The sequence below is a fragment of the Molothrus ater genome, chromosome 4 (genome assembly GCF_012460135.2).
Source record: "Molothrus ater isolate BHLD 08-10-18 breed brown headed cowbird chromosome 4, BPBGC_Mater_1.1, whole genome shotgun sequence".
In the NCBI taxonomy this organism is placed as follows: domain Eukaryota; kingdom Metazoa; phylum Chordata; class Aves; order Passeriformes; family Icteridae; genus Molothrus; species Molothrus ater.
Genome location: NC_050481.2, coordinates 69,033,694 through 69,054,462, shown reverse-complemented (window position 1 = coordinate 69,054,462; position 20,769 = coordinate 69,033,694). Strand labels below are relative to the sequence as shown.

The 20,769-nt window shown below is 39.0% G+C and overlaps 1 protein-coding gene across 1 annotated transcript in view; it reads left to right on the top strand.

Annotated features, from left to right (window-relative positions):
* CTNNA2 (catenin alpha 2) overlaps positions 1-20,769 on the top strand; it is a 478,376-nt gene that overhangs the window by 90,401 nt on the left and 367,206 nt on the right. The window contains exon 3 of the mRNA XM_054514537.1: positions 8,153-8,348. Within this exon, the coding sequence (XP_054370512.1) occupies positions 8,153-8,348 (196 nt within the window). The remainder of the gene's footprint in view (positions 1-8,152; positions 8,349-20,769) is intronic.

Sequence of the window (20,769 nt, the reverse complement as noted above, 5' to 3'; positions counted from 1 at the left end):
AACTGAGTATGGGCATGAAAACTTGCTTGTTGATTTTCCCACACATAATACATAATAACAGCAATCTTTTATTTCTGATACTCTTTGAGACTTAATTTTGTGATATTAATACATAGCTATTGGCTACATATTCCATGTTATGTGTTTGTAAGCTTGACTACCAGTGCTGTATTCAGTTTTGGAAGGTATTGGAGTTATTAGAGTTATGAGTTGTTGCTTTATACTTTGTTTTGTACTTTTTATTTATCATTCACATAGATTGTGGGCAGCTCTTTTGGGGGGGCTTCCTATTCTGACAGCAAACTGGAGATGATGATGGCTTTTCTTCTACATCCAAAAGTAGTGCAACAAAATTGTTCCCAAAATTAAAAGTTGGTAAAACTGCAGAAAAACACGTACTTATGGATGGCATCAGTGACATTTACTGTTTTAATTAACAAGGAAAATAACAGATGTCAGCAGGGGCTTGCAGTAGTAATAACTTATTAACTATGAGAAATTAACTAAAGTTACTGAATGCAAAAAATTACTTCATCCTCAATTACTGCTCAGTGGTTGCCAAGATCATTTAACACAGCACTGGAACTTAACATTTTTGGCTGCTTTGAGGTCACTGTATTTAATGTGTATTTACTGATTATCAGGTAGATTCCAGCTTTCTGATTTTTTTTAGCTGGGGTAAGATAAACTTCATGTTTTACTCTTTCAAGGAATGTTTTGTGCACTGTGGTCTGTTAAACCACTGCTGAGTTGCACAGAGTTATCATTTGGAGCCAAATAACTTTGCCTTTGGTGGTTTCAGCATTTTAAGTTCCCACATGGATACGTGATGTTGTCTCACTTGGACAATGAGAAACAGAAGGAAGATAGTGACAGGATCACAAGCAGGAAGGATTTGCCAAATGTTGCTCCAATTAAAATTCAATCTCTGCTATATAAAACCCAGAAGGATCCTTGATTTAGAGCTTTGGAAGACTTGAAGGTTTGGAGGTGCCAAGTCCATTTAGGCACCCAGCTCTGGGAGTGTAATCCATAAACAGAAGTTACATGATTAGTTCTCCTTTTCAACACATGCAGAAGAGAAGAGAGAAGCTTAGGAGTGAGATTTGGAAGATGTTGTGGGAGAGATGTGAAAGGGAGCTTTTTGAAATCCCATCCCTTTCCAGAATTGACATGCTGAACTCTGAGCCTGCAGAGGGGAGCTTCCATCATATGGTGATTAATAGAGCACAAGTTTGCTTGGATTTAGCTTGAAATCTTCCTTCAGGGTTAAAAAATGGCTCATTCTTCTTCATGGGCTTCATTGCTCGAGCCCAAGCACGCTGGTGTTGCAGCCCACCTTCTTATGAAATATCCCAGGTGGTCACCCCTGAAGGAAGAAGACCTGGTTCACTTCTCTCTGAGCCTGAGGAACTTCAGACCCACATTTCTTCCCCCAAGACAATGCTGTGTCCCCCAGTTCGTGGTCTGGCCCCTCAGGTGGTCATCCTGCCAAAATTAGGCCATTGTGTGGGGAGGAATTCTTTTTTCTCTTTTCATCTTAGTGGGATCATGAATTACTCATGCATAATGAAGAAAGAGATGAGAGAAAATGCATGTTTAACACAAGGCATGAATTTTTGAAATTGTACAGCCTAATGTGCTTTGGTGTTACATAAAAAAATGAAATGATGGGAATCTGTGGATTCTGTGCTGTCTTTGGCTGTTGGACTTGTACTGGGATCAAGCCCTTTTGTGCAATTAGGAAACTCACAATGATTTACACATCGAGAGGAACATCTTAAAATTTGACTTTCATTATTTTCTTGCATTTGAAGGCATTGAACAGATTTTTTTAGGAGTCAGATTAAGCCAATGGTTTTGCTAAAGAATGTGTAGTTGCTCCAATTAAACACCTGCTTCAGCTTTTCTCTCTTGGCAAAAGCTGTAATTGCCAAAATCCTAACAAGACACTGGAAACATGTGCTCAGGAATGGGGTTATCTAGTTCTCAAAAGTGAGGTTTTGCAATCCTGCCAGCACAGAGGGGGACAGTAATGGATGGTGCTGCTTGTGCTGCCAGTTCCAAGAGATGTCAACTCCTGGAGTCACCAGTTGACAATAGGACGGTGTGAGGAACCTCAAGGTTCAAGGTAAGGAGCAAGTGAATCCTTGGGAAACCTGAGGAATAGAAATCTTCTGTCTTTCATGAGTGGAATATTAGCATAATTTCTTTTTCCTGTCTACCAGGTGATTCCTGGAATTCATATTTGGCTTCTAAATAGCATCACAGTCCTTTAGTGCCAATTAACAGGAGAAATTTGTCACAAAAGGAGAATTTAATAACCTTTGCATCTAATTTGTTACAAATTAGAGACAAATTGTATTATGGGAGACATTTTATTAGCTTAATTTAAATTGATTCTTGTTTCAGTTATGGGAGAGTCAGTGAAAACATGCTGCAGGTTTTGGTGCCTTCATTTTTCATGAAGATTTGTAGGAGGAACATAACCATGATTCTTCATTTAATTGTGTTTTTGTAGTCTTCTTTTTCTTAACAATATGTTTTGTGAAAACATATTTCAGGCTTGTATGTCTGTTGTAGACATTTTTGATAGGTTTTTGTGAAGATTTGTAGGAGGAAAGTAAGTGTGGGGTGGTTTATTTATTTTTTATTCATTTTGATAGCATAACAAGGAGTCAGAAATTCCACTGAGAATTAATACTTGCTGAAGAACTTTAAAAGTGCCTTATATAATATTCAATCACATTGGCCAGGATGTAAACCTCTTCCCGTGGTGGGAGCACTGATAAGAAAACTAAAAATTAGCAGCAGTGGTGTTGCTATCTCCAAATTACATCCTAAAGGTGCATCATGTGGGCAGAATATAAATATGCAGATTTGTTCAGGAATCAGTGTTTGGCAGCAGAAATGTGAATCAGGGCTGCTTGCTGTCCTCAAGCTACACTGAGGATTAAAATATAAAATATCCTGGCTCTAATCAGTGTTGCCTCAGTTATCTGGGTGCTTCCCAGCCAAAAGGGAGGTGTGGCACTGGCATTTTGTAGCACCCCAGCCAATAATTTCTGCATTAGGGAGAGGAGCCTGCTCATTTCTGAATGCCTCTCACCCCCAGGTGTTTGCAAACACTGAGGGGAGCTGGAAGGAGTACAAAAAGCTGGGTTAAACCACTGGAATTCAACGTGGATGGGCAAAGTTCTGTTCATCAATGAGAATCCAAATATCCACATAGAACAGAAAGAGAATTTCAGTTCTATGAATTAGGTAGACAGCTGGTGCTAATCGTGCGGGGATAATTACAAGAGTTAATTATGTAAGCTGTTATGATTTATGGGGTAAGGACAGTGGCAAATTACTCAAGTTGATAGGGAAAATTGAAGAACAGTTATTATCAAAAAATGGAGCTTTGTTACAGACTGAATCGTGCTCAGCAGAACATCTGTGTTCACACATATTGGTGTAATAGGGAAAAAATACTCTTCTTTTTGTGTGGCACTAGAAAATAAGCACAAACATGGGAAAAAACCCAGCAAGTTATCTTCTTCTCTGCAGAAATGTGGAAAAAATCCAATGTAGTTGCTTTTCTGTTTTGTATGTGAATGAAAAGTAGTTGTTGAAAGCATTTTCTCCTGTGCTTTGCTCAGTAACACCTTGCAGTTGGAGTGGGACCAGCTAATGAGCTGCTGCTGAGAGCCACAGCATAACTTGAGTCTTTGGTGTGCAGAGCCAGGAATTTGTATGGCAAAATCCCCTCCCTGTGTTTGCTGTGCTGCTGGATGGTCCAAGGGAAGGTCACAAACACAGTGCTCAGGTCTGTTCTCCACCTCATTTGGAGCAGGGAATCAAATTAGATCTTCCCCAACACAATCTGCTTCTCTCTCCAGGTGTTTTGAAAGGTCTCTTCTGCCAAAGGAAACCAAACAAAAAAAACCAACAAACCCAGCCATGAGACAGTTGAAAAAAAAGATGTTTTGTGTTTCCAGACAGTTGTATTGGTTTATTTTCTTTCCTTTGATTCAACCAACTTCTTTTGGAAGCAGCGGGATTTTGAGTGCTCGGGGGGTGACTGTTGTACATCCAGTGAGGCAATGAGAGGGTGCAGTGGAGTGGAAGGGCAGCTGATACCCAGAAGAAAAAAGGCCCTTCCACTGAAATGTCAGGGCTGTCTTTGCTCAGGACATTGAGTGTTTCCAGCACCTTGGTGACCTATGAGTGCATGAGAAGAGAGGAGTAACTTGTAGCTGTTCACATCCAAAAAATGCCACTAGGAAGAACAAATAATACTTACTTGAAAATACAAGGGGCATAGGGGAGAATAGTGAATTTTTTTTTTTTTTTGTAAATAATTAGTCATCGTTCAGAGAAGCTCTTTTGCATTGATTGCAACTGTCACAACCAGAGCCAAGTATTTGAATTGTTTTCAAGTTTCAGAGCTGTATTTGATTTGCCTGCTTTGCTCTGTTAAAAACAAGGAAACATATAAATGTTGTCCACTCTCAGAAAAACTCCCAACAACCTCTGTCATTGATATTTAAATTTGTAGAATCACAGAATCATGAAATTATTTGTGCTGGAAGAGACCTTTAAAGTTCCTCTGGTCCAGTCCCTGTGCCATATGCCACCAGTGTCCTCAAGCCTTTCTCCAAAGGGCTGCTCTCAATCCTTTCATCACCCAATCTGTGCTGAACCACAATACCAAGGATTCTGTCTTGTGTGAGGGACTAGAGAGAAAGCATAAGGATTAGCAAGATAATTAAAAAATAAAAAAAAGAAAAAAAGGGTCTATAATATTTGCCTCAAGAGTTGTCAATATGTGCTTGTCTTTAATGTGTTTATGGAAAGTCTTGGGTGACTCGTGCAATTTCAGCAGATACTGAGCAAAGGGACGGCAAAGGGGGAGAATTGCAACTCTGAAACTTGTGGCCCACCCCTTTCAGAAATCTGTAGGGAAGACAGGTGAATTCAGAGAGCCAGGAATGTCCTTGTGTGAGCTGGAGCTGCTGGCAGGGGATTGATTTGATGAGTGTGTGATCCAGCTCTGTCCCCTTTCACTTCTGCCATTCCCTGCCCACACCTGACCTCTGCCATAGGGAAATCCATGCTAATAGAATATTCTGCTTTTAGCAAAGACATCCTCACCTTTCTTTTGTGCTGCTGGAGCTGGGTAAGGAGGCCTTAATTCAGGATGGGGCTGAACTATTAATTAGTGAAGTTCTGTTATTCCAGCAGAGATCTGTGCTAGGACTGTGTGAAGCTTCTTTAATAAAATAAGAGAGCAAGGTTCCCTAGTGTGATCACAAAGCCAGGATCATTACAAGGCTGCCAAATGAGCTTATGGTAATTATCAAGTGATATATTTGATAATTGTACAGAATTTTGGGTGACTTCTGCATTAATTAGTAACAGAAGCTGATAGAGACATTCTTTCCTTTGTATCACTTTAGGTGGGGTAAGATATTTAAAATAAACCAGTTAGCTTGAAAGCCCTGCTGAAAAACTGAGCTATTTTATTAAGATAAAATGTTATTATTTTTGCCTCATTTGTTATATGCAATTTGTATCAATTCATAGGTTATTGGATTTTTAAAAATAGGAAGGAAGCTTGGATGCTATGGATTTTTCTGTCACTGGTATCAGAAGCCTTTCTTGCCCTTTGCCCTGATCCAGTACAGCTGACTTTGTGGAACAGGAATTCTAATTTTGGAAGAGACTGCTTTTTTAGCACCTTAACTCATAATTTAATGTAATTTAAAGAAGCTGACACAAGGTAGGTAAAATGGCAATATTCCAGTTTTTATGAGTGGTTTTCTTCCTATGAGATCTCATTATTACCCAGAACCCAACCTGTTGGTGCAGAGACTGGAATCCAGTTTTCCAAGGGAATGTCCTAGCCCCACATGGAAATTTCTCTCCTTGCTTCATCTGAATGCTGTTGATCAGAGGGTACTGAGATGTTGCTTTTTTTTTTTTAGATTTCATGCCAGTAGGATCTTGTTTAAAATTTTAAAGCCTTTTCTTCCAGTTTACAAATCATTGAGCCAAACAAAGCCTCTAGCACCGTTTGTGATCTTGTGTTCTCTAGCTGGCACTCTTCCATGATTATATTTGAATCTCACCTTTTGACATGATGGAAACTTATTTTTTTTTAATGTTTGAAACAAAATAAGTAAGAAAAAATAGAGCAGCAAAACATTTATGTAGTGGGCTCAAACAGCATACACCAGTATTTCCTTTTAAAAAGAAGATTGACTTTGGGAGTGCTGTTTTCTACATGTGGGTTATGAGAAGTGGTAAAAGAAATCTCCATCTTCTGTGGTAATTTGGATTTTCCTTTGGACTGTGTTAGTTCTGGACTCAGCAGCTCAGAGCATTGGCAAAGAGCATTCTGCCAGTGCTGGATCCTCTTCCTCTCTAGGACTTGCACATGTTCATCTGCTCTACACAGAAGTTCTTAACTGTGAGAAGATTTTGAGCACTTGTAGACAATTTGATTGTTAACTATTTCTGCATATTAAGCAGCATAATAAAAAGCAGTTCTTTTATTTCAAAAAGGCCATAAAGAAAATAGTACTAAATATTTTATTTCAATATATTTATAATGATTTCCACATTGGGAAGTTCTGATAAACTTTTCTTATGGTTTAGTGGTGGGTTAGAATTATTTGCATTTCTGTAGGTGTCCATAGCTAGATGCCAATGACAATGATCAACTATGAAAGATCTTCAGGAAATTTCATGAGGAATATTTGCAAGGGAAAGCTAATAAAGAAAATATTATTTCTAGATATAAATAGTGGGAAAAAAACCCCATATGATGGATGAATATTACATTCCAGTGGCCAAGCAGACTCCTTCCTGAAAGGAGACCCTGGATTACTTTTTTTTCTCTCAATACATCCATGTATATGGTATTTTCAAGCCCTGATTATATATATAGATATAGGTACATATATTTATTCTTCCACAGTCTGTAGTTTTAGGATGTGATTTGGAAAAAAGAAACTGGCTGAAAGAAAATAAAGTAGCACAAAGAGCACGGTAAAAGGGGCTTTTTGGTCAAAACTGTACCACAGACTATTTCACTCTTCTGCTACTAGGGATGAGAGGACAGTGAATTTTCACACTTGTTTTAGAATCTTTTGGTTTGTAGTAAAAGGTCTTTATTACAAAGGCATTTCTTTTCTTACAGCAAATTTGTGGCTTAGAACACTGATACAACACTAAAGGTGCCCTGGTTTGTATCCTGGTTAGGGAGAACTGCATCACTGCTCATTTTTTGGTGCATTTAATACCTGATGGTACCCAATTCAATATTCCAGTTTTACTGGAATAAATATTCCAGTTTTATTCCAGTTTTACCAGAGCAGCAGTTTTTTACAGTATTCCAGTTTTATTCCAGTTTTACCAGGGCAGCAGCCTGGTACTGCTGGAGTGATGCAGGATTCCATCTTTGCCCAGCACTCAGCTGTGGGATGTACACACTGGGCTGTGATTTTAAGCTTTTTAATCAGTTTATTGACAGCTCAATAAAGAATTCCTTCAGGAGATTCTGCAAACATGGAAGCAGTTTCCTTCTGTTTAAATACTGGTAGGATCATTTTGCTGCCTGCTGTGGTTTTATTACAAAATATTCGGAATATAGTGAAGCAGCGCTAAGGCAAAGAGTTTTAACCTGTATAATCTTTGCAGGAGGAGCTCTTTGTACCTTTCATGTCTGCAAAATGGCCAGAATGTTTTTGTCACCACTTGCATGTCACTGCAAGTACATTATCTCAAGAGACAATTGCTTTTTGAGTGGTTTCTGACCCTTGTGTGTTCAGATTTCCATTTTATCGGTGTCTTCATTTTTAAAAAATGAAAACAAGTAACAAAAACGAGGCTTTGGCACCACAGCCCTGCCATGCCTGGTTCTTATCTTTTTCTTTTTGCTTCTTGGCTTTGATTTGCTTAGCCCAGACTGAGGAGAGGTTAAAAGGAAAACCCTCTTTTGGGGGACGTGCCGCTGGATTTTATACTTACAATTCTATCTATTCAAAACATGTGGCCACTACATCCCTTCCAGGGCACAGAGAATAGTGTGAGGATTGAATTAGGTGTTCCTATAAATAGAGAATTGTTCAAACTGACAAAAACTTGTGTTTCCTGCCCAAAGGTAACGACGCTGGTGAACACGAGCAATAAAGGACCATCTGGCAAGAAGAAAGGGCGCTCGAAGAAGGCTCATGTTTTGGCTGCCTCAGTGGAGCAGGCCACGCAGAACTTCTTGGAAAAAGGAGACCAAATTGCTAAAGAGAGCCAGGATCTCAAGGAGGAGTTGGTTGCTGCTGTAGATGATGTTCGAAAACAAGGTATGTGGGAAAATGTCGATTTTTTTTTTTCTTCTTTTCTGCCAGGGTTGGCATTAAATGTGTGAGATGGTGTTTCTTGTTTGGACTCAAATCTTGATTAGTTCTTATCTATGTTACAGTCTCACAGAGTGTGAGTTATGCAGCATTTCACTAAAAAGGTAAAAATGGTGCCCCATCTCTCTCTCTACAAGGTCTTTTAAGGATAAACTGGCCAATTAAGAAATGACACCTGAATTGTTTTTACTTTTAACCAATAACCAACCACCCATGGCCTGCAATGTGGACTTTTTATCCAATTACACAAAACCACCCAAACCCATGGAGAAGAAGGTAAGAAGAAGGTAAAGAGGAAGGACCAGCCTCTGCCCTACAACCTCCATCTTGCTTTATATATATTACTATATTCTAAAAACTTAAACTCTCAGTTTCCCACCATGTGATATTACACACTTCTATTCAAACTCCACAGCCACAATCCCAGTTCTGTCATTCCATTTTGGAAACCTTCTCCACAGCCTCAGGTTAAATGCAGTGTTCTCTTTGGGGTCAGAGTCTGTCAGCACAGAAAGTCTAAAATTCTCAGGGTTCTAACAGGAAAAAATGCTTGATGGGAGTAGAGCTTTGCCCAGTGCCAAAGCCTACTGTTCCATTTTCAGCCTGGTTTTTATTCTGCTGTGTGACAAAATGATGTGATTTTTTTCACTTGGCTGAATCTGAGCAGTGGTTTAAAGCCTGTGGGTGCAAATGTAGCACTACGATTATGGTACATATGTTTCTGAACAATCTAACAATTATTAACCAGATAAAAGAGCAATATAGAAATACTTGTGATTTCAAAAATGTAAAAAAATAGTTTCAAACCCTAAAAATACAAGTATAATAACAACATTAAGACAATTATTTGCTGGGTGTTGGTGATAAAATAAATGGATACTCACAAGGTCTGACAATTTTTTTTCAAAAGATCAAATGGGTATGAGGTGCTTCCAAATTTACCTGTGTGGTAGGAGAAAAGTATGTTTTCAATATATGCCTATGACAAAATGCTTCAGTTGTATTGACTTTGTAATTATTTTTATTGCAGCAGAATTAAGTACCTTTCAGGTTTATTCCATTGTGACTCCTACATCTAAAGATACCATCTGCCAGTATCATCAGCCCTGGGTTTTTAGAACAAGACTGAGAGATCTTCAACTGAGATTTTAAAGGGATTTGGGTGTAAAATACTGATATTCAGTGAGTTACTCCCCAAGAACTCATACTATGCTTTTTTTTTTATCTTGTGACAATTGGACTGAAGTGATCATAAGAGAGGGCAGGGTTAAATTTTGTGTATATAAGCCCTGATTAGTGAATATTCCAGTCTGTTCTATCCTGAGGGTATTTTTTCCTCCTCTCCACTCTGTTTTCATGTTCCTGTGTGGTTTGGGTTTTCTCAAACATCCAATTGTCAGTACATCAGAATAAGTTAAGTATTTGCTGTATACTCTATGTACAATGATATTCCAGTATTCTAGTGGAGTTTTATGGGTTTTGTGGGTTATTTTTTCTGCTGGATGTTTGTTGTTGTGATGGTGGGGTTTTGGTTGGGTAGGTTTTTCAGATTTTTAATGCTTATGTCTGGCTGTTCTGGCATTAATTTTCATTTGTCAACTACTTCAGTTTCTGTTGCTTACATGACTTATTTTGTGTTGTGTCAAGTTGTAGCTCAGCATCTTCAGTGGTGACATGAGTGCCCATGTGCTCTCTGAATTTATTAACATTTTCCCTTTGGGTTTGTGATGCTGACTCAGCTTCTCCTCAGGAGCCTTCTCCTGAGTTAGAGACATCAAGCTAAACTTAGACATTCTTTATCCAGACTGAATTTCTGTCTTTTTACATGACAAAAAGACTTTTACTTTTCTTAACCTATATTTAAAAAAAAAACCAACCCAAACAACAATGAAGAAGCAGAGAGGAGGAGGAAGATCTTAAACAGAATTACACAGAATGACACAGACATTCATCTCTTGTCAACACTCCAGGCTGGGGAAAAAAAGCCTGTCAGAAAAGTGGAGCAGCTTTTTTTGGGGCCTGTTCTACACGATCCCATAATGAGGAGAGCAGGAGACACCACACACCATTATTAGCACCCACGAGCCGTGTAAATGAGAGCAGCCCTGGTGTGATGTGAAATGATATGTTTAGCTGGGTGGCATAAAGAGCTGGATTAATGAACTGAGGCTGTGTTTTCCTGGCTGATTTCCTGGCAGGGTTCCAGCTGGGATAATTACATCGTCAACCTAAAAATGTCTGCGGCACTTACAGCTGCCTCTTGGTGTGCTCCTCATTTCCTGCCCTGCGTTGCTGGGTAGTGTTGTGTCCTACTAAAGGCAGCAATTCACTCCAGGGACTCCTGCTTTCCATTGATAGGTGTGGAACAAATGCTCTGTATCACTGCAAAATGCTTTGCAATGAATGGGAATGTCCATGGTTGTTAGGATTCTTGTTCCTTCTGTAGTGTGGAAGGGTAATTTCTGTTGGCTGTAGAAAACTTTGGTGATAAACTGGTTTGATTTATGAAATATGTTCTAAAAACACAAAGAGCAAAAACCAAAAGTGTAAGAACCTAAATGAGGGATGTAGGACTCCAGGCAGCTCTCCAAAATGCAGTTTATCCCATCCAAGGTGTCACAGCAGTCCAGGGCTGTGGGTGACAGACCCTGTGCCTAAAGCTGTCAGCTCCAGCTGCAGGCAGGCCTGGAGACCCTGAGTTTAGGTCACAATGCATTATAGACTTTTCTTTTGGTTACAATGCATTATAGACTTTTCTTTGCTGAGCATCTTCATCCAGTAGAACCAATCTGTACCTTAACTTTTATCTCTAGCCCATCATAACTACTGTAATTACCATATTCATGTCACTATTCTCCAATCACTGTAAGTGCATTACAGTTTAAGCCAGAAGTTGTTTTTCAGTTTTCTTGCAGTGGAAAATTCTGAGATCTTTTTTCCACTTGCAACATTTGCTGCCTTGTTTGCCTGTGCTCTCTTTCTGCTTGGTAAAAACATCTTCTTGTTTGAGGTGGGTTTATCCTTTGCTCTAAGCCATGCAAACCCCTTGTAACTCACACACCCTTTGCCTCCTTGGTTATCCAGTGAGACTGGCTCAGCAATTCTTTTCTTCTCTATCAAAACTTGCTTCCATCTCTATTCCTTCATCAGACTCTACATTCAAAAATCTTTCTGCTAAGCACACATATCTGTGAGACTTTCTTGTCAAACTTTCATCCTTCCCAACACAAAAGATATGATGCCTAAAGCTCATCCCTGTGTATCTCTTTATCCCATAATGATTCCATGATAGGAACACTTACACTTCAAAACCACGTAAGTGAGGTTATCCAGTTGGTGGATATTGAATGCTTTGCCGTGTGGATGTTTATTTTGGTACTGTCAGAGTTGTGTAAAAGATCTCCCAGATGGGCGACAAAGAAGACCTGGGAAATGTGGAAGTTTATCATTCATGCCTTTTTATATTAAGGAATATAAATTAAGGAAAAGCAGACAGGTGTTGGAACCAGATGATCTGTAAGGTCCCTTCCAACCCAAACCATTCCATGATTCCATGACCATAAAGAGTGAAGCTACAAACCCTTAGAAGAGCAGAGAAGTGAAGATGAACTCACAGGAATTAAAATACAGCATATGCTATACTCACAGCATAAGTGTCTAAATGCAAATGGTCTTTTATTGATCAGTTGAGAACAAGGAAATTCCCTGTGGAGGAGAAATTCAAGCCACGATTGACACAAAAATCTATCAAGAACTGCAGTTCCACTGGGCTCCAGTTTGATTTAATGTGTTAGGACACAGCCTCGGATGCTGCAGAAAGCAACACAAGGAAATAGGCTATATTCATGTAAATTTATTCAATCTGGTAAATGGCTTTGGCAATGTCTGTCTGTAGGTATGTGCTGGTGACTGCCTGATTTTAATGTAATTTTCCTGGAAGTTTTCTGGATGTAAGATGAAGCTGAAACTTCCATTAGAAACTGAATGTAGCTGAAACTTCCATTAGAAACATAATTCAGTCCAGCTGCTGGTTGTTGTGTTTTAAATTTTTTTTTGCTTTTCAAGCATGGTAGATAAAATTTCACACCATAATATGAAATTCATCAAGGGAAACAAAATACATATTGATGTTTTTTGTGTTTGAAGATAGGGTAAAATTGAGGTAGACTTAAATTTTGTTCATGCAGATTTATGGACATTGTGAAAAAGAATGTGATCTGTGTACTCTGTGACTATCTTGACATTGGATGAACATCTCTGAGACATGAAAGTGACTTTAACTTTCTTGGCATTTTTTTTCTGACAGAACACACTAAAAAGAATATTTTTAGTGCTTTAATGCTTTTAACTATCTACTTTTGAAATTTTTTGAGGGAAATTTTAAAACTAGAAGTAATTCTATGAAAGATGGTTTCTAGAGAAATCTAGAGAATCTAGAATCTAGATAACCTGTTTTTTAGACAAAAAAAAACCCTGATCTTTTCACTTAAACATACGCTCTCTCTATGTTTATTTATAACCTTTTCACTGAAGTATATGAGAACTTTTTTTTTGCTTACAAAAGTTAGCGTGTGCTAGTTCTTGATAGAGAAAAAAGTGTCTGTGGAAAGAAATTACTGAGAAACAGATTTTTTTTAGGCAAACTAGAATTTATATTCATCCTGAAAGGTGAAGCGGGTCATGTGGGCACTCCTGCTTAATGGGACAATGAATCTTGGTCTGCACTTTTGAAAGAACCTGTGTCTTCAATAAACATATTCTCTTTTTTCCAATAGTATCTGTGATGAGCTGCCCCGCAACTTGCTTTTTGTCTGGCTGGTGGCTCATGCCTGGGCTGAAAGCTTTTAGCACAAAGATTTGAAGTCTTCTATTCAGCAAATCACTGGAGCCATGGCCTGAAAACTCTTACCTTGTTAATAAAAGTTATTCCTTTTCTATTTTGAATTGCTTGTTATGTAGGGAAGTGACTTCAATTGTTATTCATGTTTGCAATGCTCCTCTTGAGAAATCTGGGCCCTCAAGTACCATTCCATGCTAATTCTGGCTCTTTCAGACTCTTTTCTATCCATTAATTATCTTTCAGCTCTCTGAGAATTGAGCTGCAGAAAGACATCAAAATTCCTACTCCGAAATTATTTAAAACACTTATGAGGAGAAAGCAGATGTTGTGCAGCATCTCTCAGAGTTGCTATAGAGAAAAGTAGGGTCAGGGCTTCCCAAAACCCGGAGTGAGGCTGCTGCAGCTCCATGGCCCCAGTTTGAAGCAGGAACGAGACTGATGCTGTATTTCCAGTACTTGCATACAAACATGTCGCCACCTTTCTCTTCACAGAGAAAAGCAAGGCACATCTTCCCAAGAATATTTCTGGGTTTCTGAACCTCAGAGAAAGAAAAAAACAATTCTTATCTCATTTACTGCTCCTGTGTTGTTCACAAGTGGAATGCATCATGGAAGATTGTTCACCTGAAGGGAATTGGTAATTGGATTCTGGTGTGAGTGTTTTGATTCACTGAGCAATTGAATTCAGGGGTGTGCGTCAGGACTGTCACTGACAGTCACGAGATTCTGGGCAGTGGAGTGCAGTTGAGTGCTTGGCAGATTCAGTTTAGTTGTAATGTAACATAGTGTAATATAGAATAATATAGTATAATAAAGTAATTAATTAGCCTTTTGATAAAATGGAGTCCTCCTCATCATTCCTTTCCTTTGTTGGGGGCAAAAATATCTGCTATACAAGCACATATACACAGCTGATATATACGATAGATATATAATATGCATGTATATCATTTCTATTTATGGCTGACCACACACATCAGCCTCTCAGTACTCACTGTTCTATGATTCTGTGAGACACTGGAACTGTCTGCCCAAAGAGGTCATGCTTTGTAGGGGGATAGAACATAAGTAAATAAAGGTAGTATAGATTGTAGGGGGATAGAACATAAGTAAATAAAGGTAGTATAGAAAGTAATCTTACCCCCTAAAGAGTTGCAGCTGAGCCAATTATTGAGGATTAGGAGCAGGTGTGATTTTAACAGGCCACAGCTGTAGCCAATCAGAACAGTGTTATTAAAGAGTGGATTGGTTGGTTGAGGGGAACTGGAGTCAGTTGGCTGCTGTGAGGACAAGGACGAGTCAGTGCCTGGAGGAGCTGCCTGCAAGAAACATCAAGGAGGTACAAAACTCTGGCAACATGGAACCCTTGTAATGTAATGACAATGGAACTGTTGCGTTATATGTGACAACAGTGCTTGCTCCATCACTGGAAATATTCAAGGCCAGGTTGGATGGGGCTCTGAGCAACCTGGTCTAGTTAAGATGTCCCTGCTCATTGCAAGGGATGGACTAGGTAACCTTCAAAGTCCCTTCTAACCCAAACTATTTTATCTTTCTCTGAATCAAACCCAACAGCACCAATGTCTTGTCCTGCTCCACTCTGTTCCTGATTAGGATTGATCTTTAAGAAGAAAACTAAAAGTGGAGAAAAAATGAAATGCATACAGGGCATGGCAAGGGGGTTGGAACTAGATATTTTTAAGGTCCCTTCCAACCCAAACCATTCCATGATTTTCTGTGCACATTAGATTTAGGCTTTTTGGGAGACCTGCTGATGATATTGGTTCTTGGTAAAGCCGGCTGGCTGTCTAAGGATCTTTGCTTCTTCTCTATTCTCTGCACCATTTCCAAAAGGTTTATTTCTATTTAGTCTTGGCTGGAGTTCTTCTGATATTCACGTCACTTTTCAGTGCTTTGTTTAAGCTCATGTTAGTTTAAAATTATTAAAGTGACTTTCATCTCCCGGGTATGTTTGTTATAAGGGGTAGTTGGTGTTTGATATATTGCCTGAACATGACAGTTTGAAACAGATTTTGCAAAAGCAGTGATATAACTTTGAAAAGTAATATAAATTAATACGTTTGGCAATTTTCTTATCCTATGTTTATTTACGTTGTCTTTCTTGAAGATTTTATACTATTGTGGCTTTATATCAGGATGAAATCAGAATGAAATTTCTTTAACATGCCAGCTTCTGACAGGTTGTCAAAAATAAAATTATACTCAGAAACTGAAAGATAGGGAAGTAGTGTTTCCTCCAGAAATATTTCATTTGAGTATTAAAATCAAATCCTAAAATTACTGCTTGTTCTTTTAGAAGAAATATTTCTGTTAGTAGAGGTTTTATTTGAGAAAGTATTACAGAAATTCAGCACAGTTAAAAAAAAAATCACTATCAAGGGACTGTAACTAGGCCATGTTTTGCAGTAAATGTTTAACTCCACCACCCATTAGTATGCATGAAATTTCTGGATTCAGGTCAGATTGGGAGAATAGCTTCACTGGGATTTAAATTAAGAAAATTATTAAAAGAAAAAAAAAATCTTACAAATTGGGATAGGTACCACAGGCAGTTATCTTGCCCTGTTCTGTCTTCCAGCAGTAATTCCCAAGCTGGATAGGCTTAATCCATAGTGAGTAGTCCTCAGTAGCATTTAATGTACAGCCTTTTCAATTAAGTTTTGAACTAACCATGAGCAATGTTCTGCAAGATTTCTCCATGCATGAAATTTGTATTTGTGTCCCCTCTGTGCGTAATTCAATGTGGAGATTGGAGCTGAAGTCCCTGACCCCTCAGAATGGTTCTGTGAAGCTGCAAAGCACCACAGGGTGAGCATCTCGACCTCTCTTTTTGAAGCTGTTCTGATTTATGTGTTATTGAAACTTCCTCTGACTCCCAGCTGAGTGCTGGAAATGAAATCACTGTTGATTCATTAAGCAGAAATTCTGAACTGAAATTCTTTTTCTTCAACATTAAAAAAAAAAAAAGAAGAAGAAGGAAATAGAAAAGGAAAAGTTTGAGTCATCTTTGAACTGGAAAATCAGTTATTTTAGTCTGTCAGATCAAAAGTATTTGGAAGGAAATTCCTTTTAGCCTGGCACAGGAGTGACCTCAGATGACTGTGTAGGTCAGTGATGGAAGTTTTTAGCAGAGCAAAGGAACTGAGAGTTTCACCAGCTGTCTGATGAAGGATAGGAAAACTGGTGGGAGATCAGGAGTGGTGCAGAGACTTTGTCTGGGATATTTAAATTGGGAAGTAGCATACTGAAGGGAGAAAGAGTTAAGCTTAAGGTTTGGTCATCGCTTTTTGCTTCAGTCACTGAACAGTGAATTTTCAGTCTTTCAAAAACTAGCTGGAAAATTGCAAGAATGACTTTGTGATGATTATATACACGCACACAAAATAAAGCATTGCTAGCAAACTTCAAAATTTCATTCTGTTGAGTAAATTGCACAACAGAATTTGGTTTTTAAAAGTGATAATTTCTGTGTTTAGACTGTAATTTCTAAATTAATTAATAAATGCTGCTGTAATTTATCTAACATGGGAAGATCTAAAGTTTGGATCCATGTTACCAGGATTATTTCTGCTTAGTTAAAAGGGGGAATGGCATTAAACTGTACAAGGATAGGTTTAGATTAGGAATGAGGGGAAAATCCTCCCAGTGAGGGTGGTGAGGCTATGGTACATGTTGCCCAGAGAATCTGTGGGAGCAGAGGCTCTTCCTTTCATGGTGGCTTTTGTGTAGGTGGGAGCTTCTCTTCAGAGGTGCTTGTTTACAGTTTGCAACTGTAGCCACTGCTAAAGATGCATTTCACAATTAGAAACTGTTTCAAGGTGAATTTTGCAACCTCTGGGGACAGCAAGAAAAGCCTGGAAGGTCCTGTGTGGGACCTCTGAACCGGAGAGAAGCAGAGAAAAGAATGATCAAAACAATTCTTGTCTCATTTGCTGCGCCTGCGTTGTGCCGAAGCAGAATGCAATATATGGAGAGTGTTTATCCAGAGTGATGGTGTTTTGTTTCCTGGACCAAGTGTGTGCGTGTGTCAGGGCTGTTGGCTGACACTCACGAGATTCTGTGCAGTGGAGTGCATTTGAATGCTTGACAGATTCAGTTTAGATGTAGTGTAATATAGTATAGAATAATATAGTTTAATAAAGTAATTAATTAGCCTTCTGATAAGATGGAGTCCCCCTCATCATTTCTCTCCCCCTCGTTGGGGTTGCACTGCATTTACCATAGTCCTGTGGTGAGGCCGCCGTGTGCCTGTGTGGACAGAGCCTCCTCTCATCCCCTCACGCCACAGCGGCCGTGGCGGAGCCTGGAAATGGCGGGAACCAGCAGCGGGAGCAACGCAGACCCCGCGTGAGCTGAAAAATTTTTATTTACCTCTAGAACTGCTCTGTGGGCTCCTGTATTTCTGGTAGGGTTGCTGCCATCTTGTCTCTTCGTTCCTGGGGCCTGCAGCCTCCCTTTTGGAGGGGATGGGTGTGGCGCCATCTTCCCTTTGTCCCTCAGCCACACGGCCGCCTCAGGCGGGCGCCATCTTGGGAAGGCTCATTCCAACATTTTGGGTCTCTCTTTGTGTCTCTGAGGTTTGTGAGATTGGACAGTTTTGTATCTAGCAGTTATTTTGTGTTGTTTTTTGTCTGTTGCTGCTCCATTTGTTAGTAAACAGTTGTTTTTTTCACTTATATCTACTCATAATCTTTCCTTACTGGTGGCAAGGGATTGGTTGGAATTAAGCGGACGTGGCTCATTTTGGAGTGTCCAACTTTATAAATGGTCTTAAACCAAGACACTGTCCCATCTCTGGAAGGGTTCAAGGCCAAGCTGGATGGGGCTTGGAGCAACCTGGTCTAGTGGAAGGTGCCCCTGTCCATGGTAGGGGATGGAAAAAGATGAGCTGTAAGGTCTCTCACAACCCAAACCATTTCATGATTCTGTGATTACCCAGTGGGGTTTAATGAGAAAGATGCAAGCAGTCCTTGGGGCACTAAGCTCTCTCCTGGAGTCTTTCTTGCCCCGCTGCTCAGTCCTCCTATTTGCCTACAGTACATTTTGTTCTGTGTTCTTTATTTTTTGACTGCATTTTCCATGGCAGTCATCCAACTTCAAAAGTTGTATAAAAGCTTCTTTCTCCAAACAGATTAGGCTTTAATTTTGGATATGGTTCCAGAAAGCAGTATTGGATAAGAGAAGTATTAAAAATGACAGCATGAAAATTTGAAATATACTTTCTAATATCTGAGTCCTAAAAGATGCTTAGTCAGTATATAAAAGGCTTTAATTTACTGCCTTTCCATTTACCATTTTGAACACGTCTTTTTCTGAAGTACATCATTCACATACTACAAAGGCCAGTAATACTTTACAGAGTGAGGGAATATAAAATGGTATAATCAAATAAGAGGCACTGATTTCCTCTGAGAAGTGTCAAATTACAGCATTCTGATCTCCAGCTATCTTGTTCTCTCTGTTTTAATCCCTTTATCAGAGACAAATTCTTTTTAGACTTTAGATCTGTGAGATATTTCAGCTGCTGTTTATATATGAACATGGGAAAAGGAGCCTGTTCTGTATAGCTGATGGAATTTAGAATTATTTTCATATCTACTAAAAATTAAATTGTAGGCTCTCCACTGATTTTGATTTCGGATGTTTGCAAATTTCCTTCAGCTATAATTGTTTCAATTTACTTTGAGATCTGTGCTTTTTTTTGTTTTGGTATTTTAGTTGTAGATAAGTCAGTTGTTAACCTCTGTTCATATTATGTGATTCCTACAGTATGTGATGAAATATGTGTTTTCTCTTCAGAAAATATGTCACCTCTACTTCTTTTCACTTGTTTGTGGTGGACTTTCTCGTTTTAAATCTCTCCTTATTTTATTTATTCAACACTTAGCTGTCTGAACAGAGAATTTGGGTGGAACTTGGGCAAAAAAGGAGAGTCAGTGACTTTTGTGAAAAAGGACAAGGGATGGGCAGCTCAGGAAAGCTACAGGGATGTTTGGCGGTCATGCAGGGAGAAAATGGCAAAGCCCAGCTAGAACTGAAATCTGTCTGCTGCCATAGAAAACCAATAAAAAAGGATTCTACAAATTCATTAACAACAGGATTAGAACCAATTTTGGGGGCTTCATTCTGTTCCCATCTCTGCCCTTCAGCTCAGAGCGCTGGGTACCTGAAGGACAACTCCTCTTACTGTTGGAGACTGAAGCAAAGCAGGAATTTAGTACCTCAGCATTTTCCTCATCCTTGTGACTGAATTTTGCTCAGTCACAAAAGATGAGGATGAACTTAAGTCAAAAGGATGGACATAATGGGATCATGGAATGGTTTGGGATGAAAGGGACCTCCAAGCTCATTTAGTTCCAACTCTCTGCCATGGCAGGGACACCTTCCACTAGACCAGGTTGCTCGGAGCCATCTCCAGCTTTGATTCCCCTCCAGCCTCCCTCTGCCATGCCCAGCTATTTATAAAGGACAGTCCTAACACTCAACCATCATTTTTTTTTCTATTACCTATACAGGCTTAGACCGATGATCATTTCTTTCTGTTCTCATTACAAACCTAATGATAATCGTGTTTTGTTTATGAGCCTTTTCCTGTGCACAACAGCAATCTGCCTTTCTGGGTGTTGATGGAGGGCTATAGATTAGTTTTGTGTTTTGATCTCTGCTCTGGAATGTAAATTCACACCATGAGGCTCAGTTATCTCATTATCTCTGCAGAGAAGCTTTTGCAATTTTTAAACATTCAAGCAATGAGTATGGTTATATAAAGGAGCTCTTATATTAACACATAGGTGTCACTGCATGTATGTGAATTCCCATTGAAACTGGCAATAAATTATTAGGTTATTAAAATGTTGCCAAGTCAAAATTGGTTTTTTAGTCTTCAAGAATTAATTTTTAAATATAGTTCTCAATTTTGGAAAGATAAACTTAATTTTCATTTATCAAAGCTGAGGCTTTGAGCATGATTTTAGAATCTTTGGTTGTTTTATGGCAAAAAAATAACTGCATTGGATCTCAAATATAGGTTATTATAAACAATGTGTGCAGATTATGTGAACTAATTGAAGAATTGAAATAATTTTTTTAAAGTGCTCTTGTACTTTCAGTCTATTTCTCTGTGTAAACCTGCAGATGCTCTCTCTGTATTTTATGTTGTCTTCTTTATCATCTTTTTCTTACTGTAAGTCTGTACTGTAGATTTTCCTTCTGTTGATGACTCTCCCATGTCTGCTTTTCTCCTTTCTCATACAGGAGTATCTTTCTAAATTTTTGTATTTAAATTTTTCCTGTTTTATTTCTTTCTTGGCTGCAGACCCCTCAGTTGTCCAGCATTAACGTGCCTGTCCTCTTAATTCCCGCTGGGGCTGTGGGAAGGTTTTTTTTCTACCTTTAGCTGTGTTTGTTCCCTAGATTAAGCAGTGTTCCCTCCTTCTCTTACTGCTTCAAGACATTCAGGTAGGATCTAAGTGTAAGGAAAAGCACCAATTAGCAGGAACACAAAAG